We start from the raw sequence: 19,823 nt of genomic DNA on the forward strand, positions 1-19,823 counted from the left end.
TCATAATCCTCATCATCCTTTTCTTTCCACAGGATCGAGGTCGCCATCCTTGTGCCCCAGGATCACCATGACAACGAGCTGTGTGTGATGGCGGACGACGCCCGCAGGAGGCGGAGTCTGGAGGCAGCCATCCTCCACAGGATGAAGAGACACCCCCACAGTACGGAGAGCCCCACGCCGTCCCCCAGCTCTGTGTACCTGGACCCGGACATCACCAAGGCCGTCCTGCAGTCCAACAGATTCCGAACTCAAGCCGCTGCGGTGAGTGTCGTGTTACCAGTTCAGTTCATCCTCTGTGAGGTGACACCATTGTCTCCACAGGTCTATGTTGAGCATAACAGTTCATCATCTTGTAGACCCACATCCTCTTTGACCACCTTTGTAAGTGTCGTGTTACCAACCGCAAACTTACAAGATCGTAGGTTGTCTTTAAATCATCAAAAGTAGACTCACAAAGCCTGCATATCTTAAGCCTTTTAAGTATTTAAAGCACAGTGCTGTCTAATTGGTGTCACGTATTCTAGAATCATTTTAAAAGTGACACTGGTGATTTGCACCGTAGAATTTTCATCCTGATTAACTTATTCAAAGAAATTTCTCCTGTATACCCTTTGTATTCATACTTTCGTTTTGCCTCCGTCCCCTTTCAGAGCGGTTTTTACGTCGGTGATGTGTCCAGGGCGGACGGATTTGACAGCACCTGCAGCGGTAAAGGGGACGATGACCTCCCGTTCCAGCCGTGGCTGATTGCTCTGCTGACGATCTTCTTCTTCTTACTCCTACTCCTGTTCGCAACAACCATCATAATGTGCTGCAACAGGTCAGTTTACTACTTTTACTATTATTCGTTAGCCATCACTTCTTAAGGTACAATGTTTGAATGATAGTCGTTTATTTTTAAAGAGGATTCTAGCTGCCTCCGCAGTAAACCTAGTGTGAGGCTGTCTAGTTTATTACGTGGTGCCTTGACTGTATAAAGCCAGATGTCTCTCTTGCTTGATGACATATGGTGACGTTCTGTTCCTTTTTGTCTCTTCCAGGAAGAAGACTAAAGGCTACTCCAAAGAACTGATGGGCTCAAGAATAATCCCGCAGTAACGTGGGATCCTCAGCACATGTAACAGTCGGCCCAGTAGACCCGCCTTCCGTGTACCAATAGAGAAAAACCAAGAGAACCTGCGTTCCTATTTCACTTCTTTACAGTTTGGTATCTTGGCATTATCGAATAAGATGTATAATAATAATACAACGGTAGGTAAGCTATACGGTGACATTTAAAATGTTTCGGCTTTTGGAACAGCCCATCCTAATTTATTCACCTGTTGTATGGAGATATCGTTCACGTGAGGTTCGGCAGAGTGACTTCTTCTGAGGAAAGGTTGATGAAGAAAGGAAAGCACGTTAACGGTGTACATGAACTGATCTGGACACTTAAACAACGACTGATGGTTTAATCTGCAATGACTGAATGGAGCAGAACTGAATGATACTGACGTGACCATTCCAATCAGAAGAAGGAATGTTAACCATGCTGGAATGACTTTGATATTAGGCTGATTTAAGCTGAATTCTTAGTCTCTGAGATTCCAGACTTGAGAAAACAAAATTAACACCGTAATGTAATTCATGTCTCATTCAATTCATTGTAATGGGGCATGTGCAACAACCCACGTTTTCGATGTATAATGGTTAAGTTAGATGAAAAGTGAAATGTAACTGTATACACTCTGAGGGAAAATATTTAACAGAACGTTACCCCAAAGCTTTATTTGAATGTATATATACGAGTATGTAGACGTTTGAAGAAGTTATCAAATATCTTTGATGTGTCTATGTATTTAAAATCTACGGTGATAACATGTCAAAATGTAATCTACATCAACAACACTTTATTATTGGAATATACAGTTGCTATGGTGATTCACTTGGCACCAGTGACGCTCCTGTTTACGACGTGCTGACGTCATCACACAGTAGCAATCTGATTGGTGAATCATTATGTGCCAATCACCAGTGTAGCCTTAAAGGGCAGAATGATTGTACTGTCCATATCAAAATAACATATAAAAGAGAGATGACATTGTTATAAAACTCTGTCCCATTGCTTATGCATTACTTTAGTCACGGTTATATTTAACAACGAAAATGCAGATTTGTCCTCCAATTGTCCTGATATACAAAGTGATCTTATTGTTAACTTTGTATCTTTGCCAACCTGTATGTATCACATCCGTAACATCTTACGGGGACAGAAAATCCTGATGTATGTATATGACGCACTGATGACGGGAGTGAGGTGTTTCTTTGAATAAACATTGTATAAACACTATACCTTTGATAAACGGATGTCATTTCATGGTTCTTATTGATATATGCCCTCACAAGATTGCGATTGCTTTTCTCTGCTCAACTTGACTTAAACATAAAAAACGGTTCCAGCGGATATTGAATCACAACAATTCTGACATGTTTATGACTGAAGTCCTTGTTTACACTTGTACCATATTGACTGTTCTTTCAGTACGAATGCGTGCTCCAGTTGACATGTATTTGCATCGACACTGACATCTATATTTGTATCTATATAGCCGGTATAACCGACCTTCGGCGTTACACGCCACCATGTAGACTTCCAAAATCACAATAGATATTTGTGACGATGAGCCAACAAACGCCTTTCAGCAAAACAATTTGAGTGATTATTCTTGTGTTTTATTGCATTGCAGTAAAAGAGTCGAACAAAGACAAGCAGCACAGTGCCGTCTTGAACCTGGTGGGTGCGGCTATCTCCAAGGTAAGTTCGCTGGTACAACGGATAAAACACAAAAGGTTTCATGTATGGTCACAAGCTTATGAGAAATGATCGAAAAGTATCAATGGTACAAGGTTTTTCGGATATATTAATTACAAGTGGTGGAATGACATAAATGTGAATAAATTGAATGACAATGACTACGAGGAGATTACTTTTTACTGTCCTAAAAGATTATCATTTGTGTGTTGCAAAAGAATGCACTACACATGGGGACATGGTACAAACTTACACAATATTTCCCGCTTCCAGATTGGTCCAAAGAAAAAGAGAATGAAGGAGCTCATAAGGGATTCGGCAAACGACTTTTGCAAGAATAGCGGGAATGCGGAGAGCTGCTGTAAGGGTATCAGCTATGCCAGGTACCAGGCCTTTTTTAACAGGGAACATTTTGTCCTCTCTAAACTGAAACGTCCGTGAATAATTTCATCAGGTGAACAGCAAAGTTCTTTATTCACAACCTAATGTTTGACAAGAGCCGACGTTCCCTCGCTAGTGTCTAATATATATATGTATTTGTATGTTACAATACAGTGCAGTGCTTTACGTTTGGGATCGCATTGTTAGCAGTAACACCTATAGATGCAGTGCACTGTGCAGCAGTCAGAATTGCCCCGAAGTTGATTACCAACGGTCATCGAAACACCCCATTGTTATGAAACATTTGGTTATGAATAAATGATTCCGTACATATATATATAGATATGACATGTCCATGATACCATATGAGTAATTGTACCATATTTCGACTTCCAGCTTGGCCTCTGGCGATCTGATCCCGATAACCAGCGCCGCTGCTGAGCAGTACGTGTTTTTGTTGCGAGTGGACGGGGAAGACAGCAACACTACCGACAACAACGTTGGGTAGGAACGCTCTGAATAACTTTCCACACTGGCAATCACGTGTGCCCCTGTTCACTCAACAGATGGGGAAAGGGTAGTATGCAATGCCATAAAGTTCAGTTTTGTTGAAAGGCAGCATGGACAAAATCTTTGTTCAAAGATTAAGACATACTAGTAATGTTAACGACATAAAGAAAAAACACAGTCTGTTACACGCACAATTCTTTGTCATATCTAGTTAGATTATACTAGAAAAGAACTCTTGGTAACGTCACCTTCGAGCCGAAGTAATGTCATTTTGCACACTCTATAGGATCCAGGTCCTCGTGACTGTCCCAAAAGGTGGAGACAACGGAGTGTGCGTTCAGGACACCAGCCGCAGGAAGAGGGATCTAGATCTCCAGGAGAGTTTCTTTCACCGGGAGAAACGTGCTGCCACCACGCCCTCACCCACAGTCGCGCCTGACCTGGTCTTCCTGGACCCGTCACTCGTCAAGACCGTGTTGGACACACCAGGCTTCAGGACAAGTATGAATGTAAGCAACATCTAATGTCTTTGTAACGTTATCATATTACTGAATATTTTCTTTAAAACAAAGGATCGGTTTATCAAACAAGAAACATTATAAAGACTAATTTACGTGAGTAGACATAAGAAAAGGAAGCACTGGCGAACTAGATACATGTACATGTCCATCTTCGTGATATGTGGCATGGTCCTCCGGATCAAAAGTAAATTCAACATCAAAATGTACTGCGTTCACTTACACACGGATAGACCAAGGACATTATGTCCTTGGATAGACACACCTCAAAATACAGGAAAATTATCTCTTACAGCGGTGAAAGTGTATTTCACGTCAGCTGGGTCTATCAATTGCGTCAATAATTCTACTCTAACGTCCCATACATTATTGTACGAATCATTACTTTTTATACCTTCCCATCCTTCAGACTGATCTTGGACTGTTGGTGGGACTTGTGGCAGTCCTGCAGGAAAGTGACTGTGAAGTTGGTGATGACATCCAGCCCTGGGTCATCGGCCTCATCACCATCACAGCCTTCCTCACCTTCCTGCTTATCATCGCCGCTATCGTCATGTGTGTCAACGGGTGAGTACAACACACTCAGGTTCTCTCTCTCTGCACTGTTATGTGTGTCAACGAGTGAGCACAACACAGGGTCTCCCTCTGTCATGTGTGTCAACGGGTGAGTACAACACACTCAGGTTTACTCTCTATACTGTCATGTGTGCCAACGGATGAGTGCAACACAGGTTCTATCTCTGTCATGTGTGCCAATGAGTGAGCACAACACACTCAGGTTCTCTCTCAATACGTATACAGTCTTATGTGTCAACTGCCACAGCGGGTGAGCACAACACAGGTTCTCTCTGTAGAGGAAGGACCATGGTCTCGTCCTTTTGGAGCACAGGCTGGGAGGTCTAGAAACAGATGTAAACTAACGGAGACTTCGTTTCAGTACTATGACATTCATACTGTTCATTACTTGCCTATAGAACATATGATATTTTACATAGATAAATTAAAAGCACACCGTCAATGTATGCAGGAACATATCCAAGAGAATAAACTTGTTTTCTTTCCTATCTTCACAGAAAGAAGAACAAAGACTACAGCAGGCAGTGGGCCTCGAAGACAAGAGTTACACCAATTGCGCAGTAGGCATACTCAAGCAACATGCCGTCTGTACAGGACTAGCACCATTAGAAATGTCCACTGCGGAAAGGGTGACACATTGTAGAATACGTAGTAAACGGTGTTAAGAAATGCTTTGCTTACCCAAAGTGATGTTTTTGTGACATTTCACAAACACATCCGTGGGTCTGGATACAGAGCGTTTCCTAGTATCGTTTACCAAATCGCTTTCTAAAACACGTGTATTTTCTTAAAAAGGTGAGGCCCTGCGATAGCATGTAAATAGCTCTCCTCATCAGAACTTCAGCGCAGTGCATAAGGTCTTGTAAGACAGACCAAAGAACCATTCACAGAGTAAACGTGTATCTATCCCATGAAACATTACATGCCTCTCGTGATATTTGTCAGCTATTATACATACGTGTAGAAAAGCCTGGTGTTCATAGCTAAATCTATAACGTTTGTATACGTGTCAATATGTAAGAACACATCAACACCATTTTCATTCAACACTATAATGAATGACACATGTAAGTGCTTCAGTGTAAAATCACATGGACGTGTTTGAATGGTTACAATGGTAGGCTCGTAATGGTGTACTGTGTCATTGTCTCTATGTTTTCAACTTAACATCACTCATATCGTCAGAATGCTGAAGGTCAACTGTTCTAGCTCAAAGAGTTCTGTGTCCAGAAGATATTCTGACCTGTTACAACTGTACAACGGAAAACAGGGTACATACACACATTACATGTCCTTTGGCTAGCGTCTGTGCAGATATCATACCCAGGACATCTGGCACCCTCATTGAAGTGTCAAACCACTGAGCAATTGACCTGTACCAATACAGTGTCGAAAAATACCTCATCAACCCTGCCAGAATAATTTTTCTAAGATACCAAGAATAAAAGAACAACTGGTCTGTCAACAAAATATATACTTTTGAGTAAAACAATATGCAAGAAATATGATATTGCAAGAGCAGTGATGTATTGTATTGTATAACAGTAACTGTCACACACATGTAGAGAAGTTGATGGAAGAGGCAAAGCTACGCAATGCTTGACATAGTCATAAAAGTCCTCTCCATTTGTATCAGTTCTTCACAAAATCACTAATAGAAGATAACTACATACTGTGACTCTAGAATTGCAAATTGTATTGAATCTCCTGTTCTGCCTTTAAACCCAAAATACATGTGTATTGAATACTGTTGAAGGAAAGGTTATACATTGCTGATGTTCGTACCATCAGGTTGCGGCAGGGAAAAATTTCAGCTAAAAATACCATGTTATGTCCCTGGTGTAAATAGCTTATGCCTTCAAAAAGTATTTTTGAATTATCTTGTCTGTTGTAAGTGATTGTAATGATGTACATTGTATTTTGCATGAGTCAATAAAGTTCACAATGGTGTAAAATGTCTCTTATTTATGTTCCAATTCCCAGGATACAACTTGAGAGAAATGTTTTTCCATCTTACTTAGATCGGCTGTGTCAGGTCAGTTTAAATGATACATCTGCCTATGTCACATGTACATTTTGACAACAAAGGACACACCAGATACATTATAAAAGCACTCTGATGTGTAGATGCCTGACTTTTAACCTATAGTCAAGTGCATCAGCTATTGAATACCATTGTGAAAGAAAGACAGGCAGATGACATGTCTTTGCTTGTGTTTTCCTTTTCTTTTTACAAAACGTTTATCTTCCATTTATGACATTACAATGGCAGACAGCTAGGTTGGGGGGTGGGGTGCATGAAGAAACATGAAATGCTTAAACAGTATCTTTCACTATAATTATGATAAGGGAGACTAGCCAGTCGGTATCATTTGAATGTTTTCCACAACACTGTTCTCTCATTTAAAGGTATCATAGCACACACATTGGTACATTGGCACCTATGGTACATACAAATGCAGCTAGTAACACAACATACATCAGTCATCAATACAAGTATGTTGTCTTTTTAGCACCACTGGTTACAAGAGAGTATGAAATGAAAGTATAAACACGAATCAAGAATTTCAGCCTTCCCTCTTCTTAGACTGATAGTTATCAATGGGGACATGGAAACATTTACATATTCATGTAAATGTAGATACTGTATCATCCTAAATCTCCCTGACATTTTAGTTAGCACTAGTGGGCTGCCTTGACACAAAAAAATAAAGTCACCTTCATAGAAGGTAAAGCATTCCATAAAAATTACAAAACCAAACAGGAAAAAGAGCCCCATCCTCAAAGGAGAATAGATTTAAACTGTATGGTTCAATCTATTCCTCCCCAAAATACCAGACCAAACCATGGTAGAAATTAATATTACATTACAATATTTACCTGCTATAAGCATACAATACTAGCTGGTTTATGATACTAGTTGGTTGCTCATAAAACTGCACTTCCAGAATATGGAACATTCAATCATGCATTTATTCTTAATTTATCATTCACGTTACATTCAAATGAACACCCAAAGTTTCTACTTGCATAGAAAACAACAATCCAACAAAATGTGGAGGAATTACTCCAACATGACAATGAACTAATTTTCAACAAATTCTACACCAATTCAGGATCTAAGAATTGTATAATATCAACCAGTTATCCATCATTTTCTTTATTTACAGAAATTTGCTTCTAATTCACTTCTTTGTTTCTCTACCTTATTTCAAAGACTCAGAGTACAGTTTCTGTTTGCATTCCATTGGCATTACATGCAGCCGGCCAGCAACAGGTATTGCAGTTCTTTTAGCATGTCTCTGCCTTGTGTGCCAATCAAATACCCTTCAAATTCTGAAAAGGATGTCCTAAAGCATTACCAGGTATCCTACATATCTTACAAGCATTACTTCGATAACAATTCGTCCAGTTCCAACATTGTATTAACAGGTAGAGAGCAGGCGTAGTTCTCACATACATATGCCGTAGCTTTGCCATCAACTTTTTGGAGCGTGCTCAAAACTTTGAGTTTCTCGTACAGGTATCCGTGCTCCTTGCCATCAGCGATTATGAGGATCTTGTTCGGGTTGAAGCTGGAGTGTACACACTGTAACAAGGCCTTGGTGTCCCGATCTCTTGGATTTCCAGCAATGATGACCTGCAAAAGAAAAGGTATACCTGCTAACCAAATCAAGTTTCTTTCTAGTGTTTGGGAATGGCAGTGACACCTCAACATATCTTTTTCCAGTGAAAAATTTGCTATCATCTGATTGATTGATTGATTGATTGAATATCAGGCTAATATTGCAAAATCAAATTAGTCTTTACTTCTTGAACTAAACTACCTTTGCTGGAAAATCTCAAGGTAAATGGAAACTTTGACTTTCCAAATGATGGCTGTTCAGCACCATGGAGAGAAAATGTAATTTATGGTGTACCGCCCGAAATGAAGCACCAAGGAGAGATACTGTAACTCTGACAGGAAAGTTGTGAAACACCCCAAATGATGGCTGTTCAGCACCAAGGGGAGATACTGTAACTTGCAGGACAGTTGTGTAACACCCCAAATGATGGTTTTTCAGCACCAAGGAGAGATACCGTAGCTCTGACATGAAAGTTGTGTAACACCCCAAATGATGGTTGTTCAGCACCAAGGAGAGATACTGTAACTCTTACAGGAAAGTTGTGTAACACCCCAAATGATGGTTGTTCAGCACCAAGGAGAGATACTGTAACTCTTACAGGAAAGTTGTGTAACACCCCAAATGATGGTTGTTCAGCACCAAGGAGAGATACTGTAACTCTTACAGGAAAGTTGTGTAACACCCTAAATGATGGTTGTTCAGCACCAAGGAGAGATACTGTAACTCTGACAGGAAAGTTGTTTAACACGCCAAATGAAGCAGAAGTCTGACATGTTCTTTAAAAATCCAATTAGTCTTTACTTCTTTAACTAAGCTACCTTTGCTTGAAAATCTCAAGGCAAATGGAGATTTGACTCTCCAAATGATGGCTATTCAGCACCAAGGAGAGATAATGTAACAGGAAAGTTGTGTAGCACCCTAAATGAAGGAGAAGTCTGACCTGTTTCGGTGTCTGCTGGTGGAAGATGAGAGCTGACACCATTTCCGGCAGAGCCAGGGGGATGGCTGCGAGCCGGGCTCCAAACGCTGTCATCAGCTGCACAGACTTATTCCTCCAACTCTCATCGTCATGGAAACTGGCTAGTCTCAACAGGTTTCCAGCAGACACCGAGTTTGCGCTGGGTTCTGCACCGTCCTGGTCTGGTAATAGCAAGACAAAATTGGCAATCTGAAGCAAAGTTGAACTGTAATTTTCCGCACAATTGACTGAATAAGCCTTCAAGAAAATACAATGTATGTGATAGACATTTAGCACTTTTCAGTATATTATGTAAATCAGGAGAAATTTTCCTGCTTCAATGATGGGCTGAATGATCATCATCTACAAGAACCATACAAGAACTACTGGGGTTTTCTGTTATCATTAATAACCTGATGATGATATAATCCTTCCACTTGGCATTCTTCTAAAGTTATTGAATGCACATTATACAATTGGCTATTTTGTTCCACAAGGTTAAGAAATTGAAAGCTAAAACTTCATCATTCATCAATGAAGAAGTAGGATGGCTGACATATTTTTAGGTCAACACAAATTGCCATACTGGTGAAAACTCTCCCCAGCTTCTACCCCACCATCTTATGTCAGTCTCTAACCTTCCTTCATCCTGATGAGTACAGAAGGATCATCTCCTGAGACAGTGAAGTAGGCCAGCCCCTCGCTGTCCCAGAACAGCTCATCCTGCTTCCTCTGCAGCTGTGCCGCCCACTCCACCCACTCCTCATTATAGGAGGCCTCGTACAGGTCCAACAGCCCACGGATCAGGAACGCATAGTCGTCCGCAAACCCGTCAATCGGGTTGGCTCTGTTAGAGAATGAAAAGTGGATCGAAAGAAAACTCTGTATTAGTCAACCAATGAATCTTTCACATTTTCAGAATTGCCAAGAAATCCTTCTTGTTATTACCTCAGACATGTTATTACCTCAGGGAAGGAGATTCACCTCCAAAGGGGGTAATGTTTTTGGTTGTGTTTGTTTTTGAACCTATAACTCGAGATATTTTTGATGGATTTGTGTGAATTTTGGTAAGTGGGTAGTTATTGAGGTCCCGAAGAATCATGGCAATTTTGAGCCATCTAGCAGTATTTTTAGATACTGCAGGATTACAGACCGACATCCCTTCCTGAAAGTAGTGTGGCATTGTCAGCCGAGTGCCATATAATGGAGATGATCCCTTATGGGAGGGAGATAGTTAAAGGTCTAGGACATTGTACATTAGGACGTAATTACTAGCTGCTGTATGTTTCCTCTATAACAATAAACACAGAACTCCAACATAATACATTTAGGTTGTTATGCTGTCTAGAAAAATGGAGCAATTATGCAACATCAAATGGCCTTGAAATGATATAAATAACTGACTTAGAATATGACACAAACCATACTGCACTCTACTGTCTTACTTACATCTGTGTGACGCGGTCCATCTCGGGGTCGTGGTAGCAGCTCCGCAGCAGTTTGCCCGTGCTATCGTCATACATCTTCTTCCTGACAAACTTGGCAGCCTTGACAGCCCTGTCCAGATACTGGGCGTCTCCCAACACCTGAGCAGCACGGGAAAACCCCGAGATCATCAGTCCTGCAGAAGAAGGAAAAGAAATACCTTGATTTCTTGGACTTGAACTTTAAAGTCTTACATCTAGCAACCTGTGGCAAGATATGACAGAAAGAAGTACATTGAATTTTCAAGCAGATTTCTTGAGCAGCTGATTGAACTGCTGCCATTAGAATTAAGTGGCCAGCTACCAAAAGTTCAGGATTTGTATCATATACATACATTTTCGAGAAAAGAAATGCCATAAGTTTTTGTTCTTTCATAAGACTTCCGACCACAGCCCCATTCCCTTCATTTAAAAGCCTTTTGCCTTTCCAAAACATCTTCCGAAAACAAATTCGGAAGACAATGTTATCTATTGTTACCCACCATTCCAGGCTGTGATCATCTTGTCATCCCTGTGAGGGGGTGGTCTCTTCCTCCGCACTTTGAACAGGATGTCCCGGCACTTGCCCAGCACTTCCTCCACCTGAGCCACCTCCAAGCCAAAAGCCTTGGCAGTGTTCTCCACAGAGCCTCGCACGATCAGGACGTTCTTACCAGCAAGCTCCCCATGTGGGTCCTGAAGCATGGGAAGCCAGGTTAGAAATGTCATGACAGAATATAAGAGAATTCATCTTCAGTTTATAATTAAGTTCTATTCGGGAACTATGCAGCTAGAGCGTCTTTTCTGAAGTAGTTGATGACTTGAGGTTGTCCACCACTGTTTTCCTCATCTTCAGTTTATGATAGGGTCACTATTGCACCTTCCACATCTTTGTACACGCTTAAATTTTCAAAAGTAGCAAATTTTTATCTTTGTAATACAGCAGCAAAACAGAGGTCCCTATACATCTATAATTCTGTTTGATAACAGTATAAGACATTCCATGACATCCCACAAACAGTACAACATCCCAAACATGACCCCTCCCATCACCTGATCGAAGGCCACATTGCCACTCCTGTTGATGTTGTAATGCTTGGCAAACAGATCAGCAAAGGTCATGTCATCATAGTGCGGTAGTTTCTCCCCCAGAAGGTTGCGAACCTCATCAGCTTCCCACACGCAGAAAGCTCCTTCCTTCTTGGTCTTGTGCCCAGGGTTGGGCAGGGAGTCGGCATCTTCTGCACTGTAGAAACCTCCTTGCTGTGTGGGAAAATATGTTTTGTTACGTCGATGTAGGTTAGACATCCAGGTAATAAGATATGCCAAAAAACAGTAACTCAACAACAAAATTTTATCCAGTTGCTTGAGTAACTTTTTTGGCGTATATCTTGTTATGTCTCTGTAAAGTTGAAAACTTTTAAAAAAGTAGAAAAAAATGTTTGGTCTAGTCTTCTTCTTATTTGATTTCATTAAACCTCAATCAAAAAAAGCAAAATATGAAACCATAAGGGCGTGACATTTGCAAAGTTTGCATTGTAAAATCAAGTGGACCAGATTTTCTGTACAGTTTCATTCAATTCTTAGGGCCTTTTACAACAATGGGTTGAATGCCGTAAGACTAAACCAGTGACTGCACATTCAGTTCGACTGACAACTCTGCTACTTCCTGTGACCTTTTAAGAGTGAATAAAAAATTCAACAGTCATCATCAACATTTAGCCATTTGAATACTCTAACTCATGTGGAAGCTCATCTCTTCTCGTAAAGATTTTATCACAAAAAAATCACATTACCATGACTTTCTATGACATTCTACAACCTTTCCGATCTAGCAATGGCATTTGTCTACAATTGGTTTTCACAGTGGCACAAAATGCTGGTCTCAAAAGCCATCAATGATTGAGATTGCAGAGGTCAAAGTGCATGCACATTGCCTGCAGTTATTCTCTTTTCAATATTTTGTATTTCCACTATGAAAAGCAAGATGCCAAATGAAATATACAAATATACTAGTAACATCATACGAAAGTAAAGAGAACGAAGAGTAGAATTGAGTCTTTACTGTACTTTACTAACATCATACGAAAGTGAAGAGAACATTCTACTTTAGTTTATCTAACGTACTAGCAAATAATAATACAGCAATCATTTTAAGAGGATTATCTCCACACCCTATCGCTGAGGTCCCTGGACACATACAGCAGAATGTCTCGAGCGATGTCGGCAAAGAATGGGTCCTTGGTGATCTGGTACGCATCACAGTATGCTATAGCCAGCTGGCCCTGGTCGTATAACATCTTCTCAAAATGAGGTACGTGCCAGGTGCGGTCGGTGGAGTAGCGATGGAAACCCTGGTGTGATAAGGAAGTTCATGGACATTAATACATGGTGTCAGAGATGGATCCATTTTGATATGATTATTTACAAATTCATAATTCAGTAATTCATTAAATTCCTGTCTATGATGCTTCACCAACAGTATCATTCTAAACTGTCAACAAACTATCAATGCTAATTCAGTGGCAATAGTGATTGCCTACTAGGTACCCTTTCAAATGTTGCTTACAAGTTCCCTGAGCCAAATCATTTCTTATACAGGCACAAAGACTTTATTTCAGAAGAAATAGTAGCATGAATGTGAATCTTGCTGTGTCTGTATCTTTCACACCACTTTTTCTTTTCTGTTTAAATACAAGCAGAATACATCTTCAAACTGGAGATCTGTAGTTATGAAAAAAAAGGCGAAGCATACCAACCTGTCCAATGTGGTCATACATGCCTCCCTTGGCCATGAACTTGAGTGTTTCCACTGCCATGTCCAGTGCCCTCTGAGCCTCAGGAGTGCATTTCATGCTCGACCACACTCTGAACAGGAAGTTAAAATTCACTGCAAAACATAACAGGGAATATTTAAAAACACAGGAGATTCTAGAAAGACAAAATGTATTTTTTTTGTCCTTACTGACATTACAGTATTGAGCCTACCATAAAGAAATCATGAATTGCATGACTGCATAACTGTGACAAGTAGTCTTGAGCCTTAATACCAACAGGACAAACCAAACGTTTTTCCTAATTGAAATTAATATCTTCTTATTGATGATCCCATTATAGAAAACAGAAAGCCATTGTTGAGTTTGATGTGTGTCAACCACTGAGACAATAGGATCATGATACAACTGAAGACCATTTGGACACCTACCTGGCTGAGGAAACTTCGGTGCATGCCCAAACCCTCCAAACTCCTCGTCATACGAGTTGTCCAGTTGATCCAGGCACTTCTTCACACACTCCTGTCCAGGTAGTGTGGCTGAGCTGTCCACGGCTGACACAGACAGCTCCTTCAGGGCATCGATCACCATGTTCCCCTGCTGGATCAACTTGTCCTTGTTGCCCTTCCACTGAAATGATGGAGGCGTAAGGGTGTATGTTGTGGCATTTTACTTGACCCAGGATTTCCTCATTGAAATATCACTTAATGGCTCTTGCAATTTGCCTTCTGTTCTGTTCCAAATAATACTTTTAACAGTTCTGTTGCAGTCTGACAATCATTAAATACAGTTGCACCATTTCTGAAAAAATCAGAGGCAAAATGACCTATAATAGTATGCAGATATAGATTTAACACTTGCCTTACTGACTTACAAAATACAAAAAATGTAAATATGTAAAACTAACATTAGGAACAATCAAGAAGAAAAAATCTAAAGAAAACTACTTGTTCAGAAATCCTTGTCAGGATGGTGCTGAATCCTGGTCTGCCCATGTGGTCCTTGGGTGGGAAGTACGTTCCTCCTGCGATGGGCTTGAGGTCAGGGGTCAACCATACGCTCATTGGCCATCCACCTCCTCCACTGGTCGCCTGTAGTTGGGGATAAACTTTAACATAACAAAATGTCTAGGGGTTTAACTTGATTTTGACACAATCTTTCTAGGCTTAGAGGAAACACTTCAGAGAGTCCTTCAACAATAAATGCTGCTGTTTTCAGCTTACTGTTCCAAACTTTTGCATTAATATTTTGATAACTTTCCATATCAATCTAAAAGCTTACTGAAGATGACAGTTAGAAGATGACATGACATTACACTATTCTTTCTTCATTGATATTTCTTTCAAAACACTTTCTATGAGTAAAAATTTGAAAAAAAAAGGACTAATAAAAGTTGTCACAGAAAAGGTAAAAATAAGACTCCTGTCCTGTCCCTACCTGTATAAAGGACATGTAGACCTTGTCCACATCAGGTCTCTCTTCGCGGTCAACCTTCACATTAACAAAGTGTTCGTTCATGATCTTCCCCACTTCCTCGCTCTCAAAGGACTCTCTCTCCATCACATGGCACCAGTGGCACGTGGAGTAACCCACTAGAGCAACAACAAGGCACTGAATACCAAAAAAACAGGACCAAAATTGAGATGCTAGAGATAACTGACATCATACCACATAATTATCCTCTCCTTTCAATTTTCTCATTCTTGCAGAGAGGGAAGCTTTTTGCTACTCATCTAGAACATAAAACTGGTACTAGGTATTGTAGCCCAAGTGGAGGCAGATAGGAGCGGGTATAGCTTCCACGTCTGGATCCTGCTGACTATGACAAACTCACCTGACAAGAAAATAGGCTTGTTCTCTTTCTTAGCCTTCTTGAAGGCATCTTCTCCCCACGGGTACCTGAAAGAGTGTTGTTCAATCATTAAGTATGAAAGTAAAGCAGTCATCCTCAATTGAGACTAAGCATATTGCTTTTTCAAGTAGCTTGTAGTAGTGCATTGTAGCTTCACCATTTTTAGCCCAGCACACCGGCCACAGGGTCACCCCTACTCTTCTCGATAAGTGTATTGGGTTCTTTTACTTGCAGAGGTTTGGCGATGATGAGGCTTACAACTGAAGTCACCATCCAAAATGACAATGATTGTTCTAAAAATGCGGATTTGATGATTACTACTTTCTAAATAGCAAAAGGCAACAAAACAGTTTCCTACAATCATCTCACAGATCATTGGGAGAATGCCATGAGAATTTTTACCGGGTATGCAATACAAACAAACCCGAGCCCATGCTCACCAGTCCACAGGGTTGTGGCAGTGCTGCAGCAGGTATGGGGACTTCTCCTCAGCCAGTCGGTTCTTGTGCTTGCCACCCTTCCTGGAACCAGAACTCGATGCCCCGCCCGTCGCCATGGTTCTCACCGCTGTCAGAGAAGTCTGTCTGTGAAATATATGAGACCAAACTGAATCATGATATACAACCTGCGGTATATATGGATGCTAACACTGCACTGAGCAGTTAGACCATGGACATAGCACGCATGTACCTTGCCAAATATTTTTATGTGATTCCCATATGCTGAATCTGACATTCGTATTTACATATAACCTTGGTACTACACTCTCATATTTTCAATATCCTCTAAAGGACACTGCATTTCTCAACATCTTCCAGGATGACAAGTGAATTTGAAACGTGCAGCCTAACACATGTATAACTTTCAGATACCCAAACATCTGGCTATCTATTGATATATCTCTGAACTGCTGCTATCCTATTTTCATTCCATCGTGTAATTCACAACTTTCATTTGCTCAAAAAATACTTGGCTCTCTTTGAAATTCTACCTTTGATATTATCAACTGAGCATTTTGGAACAGTGAGAACTTTCTCATGTAGATTACTTTTCTACTACCATCGAGGAAAAACCTGTAATGTTATATGCCAGAATAAATCTGTTACTCCATCTAATGAATTTGATTCTGCATTGTATACTTTATTAAAATTTGCCACATAATGACAAATTTATCACAACACACAGCAAAACAAGGTTTACTTCATGCTATAAAAATGAAAAAAAATTATCAATTTTGCTCTTCAAAAGAAATATGTTGGGTAACGTAGTTGGACGTTTTGTTGGATAAGTATTTTCTGTTTTTGTCAAATGCTTTGTTTTCATTACATTGTGGTTTTAAGAGGCACTCAAACATTCATACATTTCCATTAACTCCCTGGGGAAAACCAAAGTCATGCATATTTTATGCTGATGTACATTGACAATCAATTATTCGTCCATCCCATTTAGGTTTATTGCTAGATACTGATTTCAATTGAAGTGATGATTTTTCTATGATTTGCAGGACACAGCAACTGCTGTGATATTCTATCCAATTGTCACATGGTCACCACACACAAAAAAAGAATGTTACCTGATCTAAAGAACTAGTTATACAATGATTGACAGTTTTTTTTGGCACTTGATCACTCAGATTACAGGTATTAGAAGAGAAGTAATAGAAAGTACATGTACAGTAACATACGGGGGAGTAAGGTTGAATTACGACTGATATAATTAAGTACTGTAAACCTTTACTTCACCTAACTGGGTAAAAACATGTACACCATTCGACCATGCATGCTTTAATTGTTTCCATTTGATATGGAGAACAAGAACTTGACATGTAGTACAATGCTACTGCACCCTGTTTGCAATTTCTAATCTTGGAAAACAATCTTAATGGCAAATTCATCATCATTCCTGAAAAACAAACTCCACTCCAGGGAGGCATTTGCTGTGAAGATAAACATTATAATTCATTCTCCATATGTACCTTATCATACTGCTACATGGTTTCTTCTGTCATTACCTTGTACAATTACATTATACAATGTACAATACAACAATAGCTCGAGACTTACCAAAACAGACTATGCAAGAGGAATATTCACTGAAATGATGTTGCAACAAGTCTGATCAAGAAGGTTCTATTCTTAAATAGAAACTCCGAAGTCTGATTTAAATATAGAAAATAGTTGTGCAATGTAGTAATTTCGTGTGTCATAACAAATATATGGAATGACCTTAGACCAGTTTAGCTACCAGGGACAAGATGAGGTCACTCTGTTTACTCTTCATCTTAAATTTCTTCTGACAATCATATCCAATTACAAAAATTCCTGAGACAATTTGTAAAAGCAATGAGGACTTGGTCACATTAGGGCAAGGGTGAACAACAACCTGATTGTATTGTACATATGTCCTTTTGTTTGTTAATGACAATGATGAAAATTACAAGTAAAAGGGTATATTGGTGTTGATACATATATAATAAAGTTACCATTTTGACAGAATTAGTATGATATATATAACCATAAGTAAAGAAGTAATCTTCAACATGGATGTGTGCTTTATGTGCCATTATAAACCACGCAATCTGTTTTATTGTTGGTATTTCTGCAGGACATTTATAAGGATATTTTGGTCTATTCTGGCAGTCAGACATAGACTGGAAATTTTCAGATCAACAATACAGCCTTACTTTATCTGCTTCCATTTTCTAACACCACTCCATAAGACGAAATGAAAATAAAAGCTTCACAAGTCAGGTAGGTGTGATTTTAACATATGTGTAGGTTTTCACAAATATGTTCTCATTATGGTTCTCTTTATTCCTGTAAATTGCATCCTTTATCAAGCAGATTCATACCCATTTCTATCTGATATATTCTCAACACTTTGTATGGAACATTTTATACTGCTCTCATGGGAAATCATAAGATTCCCCCTGGAATTATAACGGAAGCATTTGTGGTTACAGCGCAATCTGCTGCGAATTTCCCTGCCACACCGCTTGTATTGTGGAAACTGTTGGAATTATGTCAGTCAAGGTAAGTATGCACAGGGGACGGTGACTGTGGACTGTTAAGTGGATCAGAAAAGCTTTCACGGATCACAGTATATTCTTATCTGATTTAGTAGAAGGTAAGCCAAATCTGAACAGTCATGCATCTGTTGAGAAATTTGTGATAGATGGAAATAGATGATTGACAGAAGGTGGTACTGAATAAAACATGGCGTCTGTTAGTGTGTGCACACATAGCGCCGTGCATAATTCTCGGTATACCTGTTTCCTTTACTTTACTTGGATTGCCTATTTGTTCCTTTAATGTGAAAAGAACACAATCAAGAGTATACGATGCCTAATAATGATCGTACACCTGTTTATAAATAGTGTATAACTATATCAACATTATAACCTTTTGCATTAGCTGTTCACAGTTTCCCTCAACCTGAAATGGCGGCACACTGGCTTTTCTACAAGTACAAGTTCCTTTCTATGTATCTGAAAAGCATACCTTTCATCTGTGTTTACAACGTTTGAACAACCTGAGTCAAAAGAAAATCTAACTTCAACCAAGGACGTTGCATAGGGATATAATGCCCTTGCTGCAATGAAATATACTTACATCTCCTATATATATCAACCCCCTCACATTATAATAGTATCTCCAAGAAACCTTTGACCCCAAACAAAAATTGACAAAGTAAGAATTCTTACGAAAATGTTCAAATGCATCATGCATGCGACTGGCAACATTGCATTGCATACACCACATTAACCTACCTGTATATAACGTTATTTTGACTGGCAATAGGGATGACAAGTCTGTTGTAGGCAGAAATAGAAGAAATTCCGCTGATTTTACAAAATTTCTGCAAGCTCGCCCTCCCACAAGCCGATAAAACACGACATGCCAAAGACATCGCAAGCAGATCGTAGCTTATTTGGAATGCACAGTCTACGACAGTTCATGCATGGTCATTCTGTCTGTACTGGGAGCGTCCGAAAAGCTTGCCTAAGTTAATTTTGTTGCGAATTTTGCTGGAAAACTTGGAAAATTACTATTATTCTGCAGCAGCCGACGTCTCCTGATGTCACTCTCCGGGACGTCCAGCGGGAGAACGTTACGCGCTCTGTGATTGGTCGAATCTCACATCTCATTATATAACAAACTCATCTATTGGTGAAAATATTTGGAGCGAAATTTGTACACATGCGCAGTTTTAGTAGGTTGCCAAGACCCAATACATAACCAGCACACATCTTGATCATGAACTGTATTCAATATTTCAAAGAAACGAAAGACTTGAATAAACTTTAGATGTTTATAAGTAGCTCACAATACTACTATACTATTGTTAGGAACAATGAATGGTACACTGATCGAA

General features: G+C 39.8%; 3 protein-coding genes across 6 annotated transcripts in view; 2 read left to right on the plus strand and 1 right to left on the minus strand.

The window, feature by feature from the left end:
- Positions 1-2,342, plus strand: part of LOC136440932 (uncharacterized) — a 4,270-nt gene extending 1,928 nt beyond the window's left edge. Inside the window, exons 4-6 of the mRNA XM_066437118.1 lie at positions 33-261; positions 651-820; positions 1,041-2,342. Coding sequence (XP_066293215.1) covers positions 33-261; positions 651-820; positions 1,041-1,098 — 457 coding nt within the window. The 3' untranslated portion in view covers positions 1,099-2,342. The remainder of the gene's footprint in view (positions 1-32; positions 262-650; positions 821-1,040) is intronic.
- Positions 1-5,754, plus strand: part of LOC136440537 (mucin-2-like) — a 26,853-nt gene extending 21,099 nt beyond the window's left edge. Inside the window, exons 6-11 of the mRNA XM_066436585.1 lie at positions 2,727-2,794; positions 3,065-3,174; positions 3,569-3,676; positions 3,969-4,191; positions 4,610-4,767; positions 5,274-5,754. Of these exons, the coding sequence (XP_066292682.1) occupies positions 2,727-2,794; positions 3,065-3,174; positions 3,569-3,676; positions 3,969-4,191; positions 4,610-4,767; positions 5,274-5,340 (734 nt within the window). The 3' untranslated portion in view covers positions 5,341-5,754. The remainder of the gene's footprint in view (positions 1-2,726; positions 2,795-3,064; positions 3,175-3,568; positions 3,677-3,968; positions 4,192-4,609; positions 4,768-5,273) is intronic.
- A 525-nt stretch (positions 5,755-6,279) lies between these two features.
- On the minus strand, positions 6,280-19,606 carry LOC136439798 (spermatogenesis-associated protein 20-like). 4 transcript variants are annotated; one of them, XM_066435391.1, is made up of 15 exons: positions 19,498-19,561; positions 19,219-19,260; positions 15,890-16,033; positions 15,432-15,496; positions 15,035-15,189; positions 14,545-14,688; positions 14,029-14,227; positions 13,583-13,713; positions 12,998-13,177; positions 11,877-12,086; positions 11,327-11,519; positions 10,810-10,981; positions 9,999-10,207; positions 9,343-9,542; positions 6,280-8,416 (listed from the first exon to the last, which is right to left on the minus strand). In XM_066435391.1, the coding sequence occupies exons 3-15, from the start codon at positions 16,003-16,005 to the stop codon at positions 8,165-8,167; spliced, it is 2,226 nt and encodes a 741-aa protein (XP_066291488.1). In that variant the 5' UTR covers positions 16,006-16,033; positions 19,219-19,260; positions 19,498-19,561; the 3' UTR covers positions 6,280-8,164. The 4 variants fall into 4 exon arrangements, with proteins under 4 accessions (XP_066291488.1, XP_066291487.1, XP_066291486.1 ...); XM_066435390.1 differs by lacking the exon at positions 19,219-19,260 and having other exon boundaries at positions 19,498-19,606; XM_066435389.1 differs by having other exon boundaries at positions 19,219-19,558.
- Positions 19,607-19,823: the final 217 nt, after the last annotated feature.

Source organism: Branchiostoma lanceolatum, chromosome 8, assembly GCF_035083965.1.
Source record: "Branchiostoma lanceolatum isolate klBraLanc5 chromosome 8, klBraLanc5.hap2, whole genome shotgun sequence".
Classification (NCBI taxonomy): domain Eukaryota; kingdom Metazoa; phylum Chordata; class Leptocardii; order Amphioxiformes; family Branchiostomatidae; genus Branchiostoma; species Branchiostoma lanceolatum.

Coding starts and splice junctions, on each gene's coding strand:
- LOC136439798 (XM_066435389.1), bottom strand. CDS start 19,358: ATGTCTTTGGCATGTCGTGTTTTATCGGCTTGTGGGAGGGCGAGCTTG. Junction 10,982..11,326: donor GATGATCACAGCCTGGAATG/GTGGGTAACAAT, acceptor CTTCTTCTGCAG/GACTGATGATCTCGGGGTTT. Junction 10,208..10,809: donor ATGGACCGCGTCACACAGAT/GTAAGTAAGACA, acceptor ATTCTCTAACAG/AGCCAACCCGATTGACGGGT.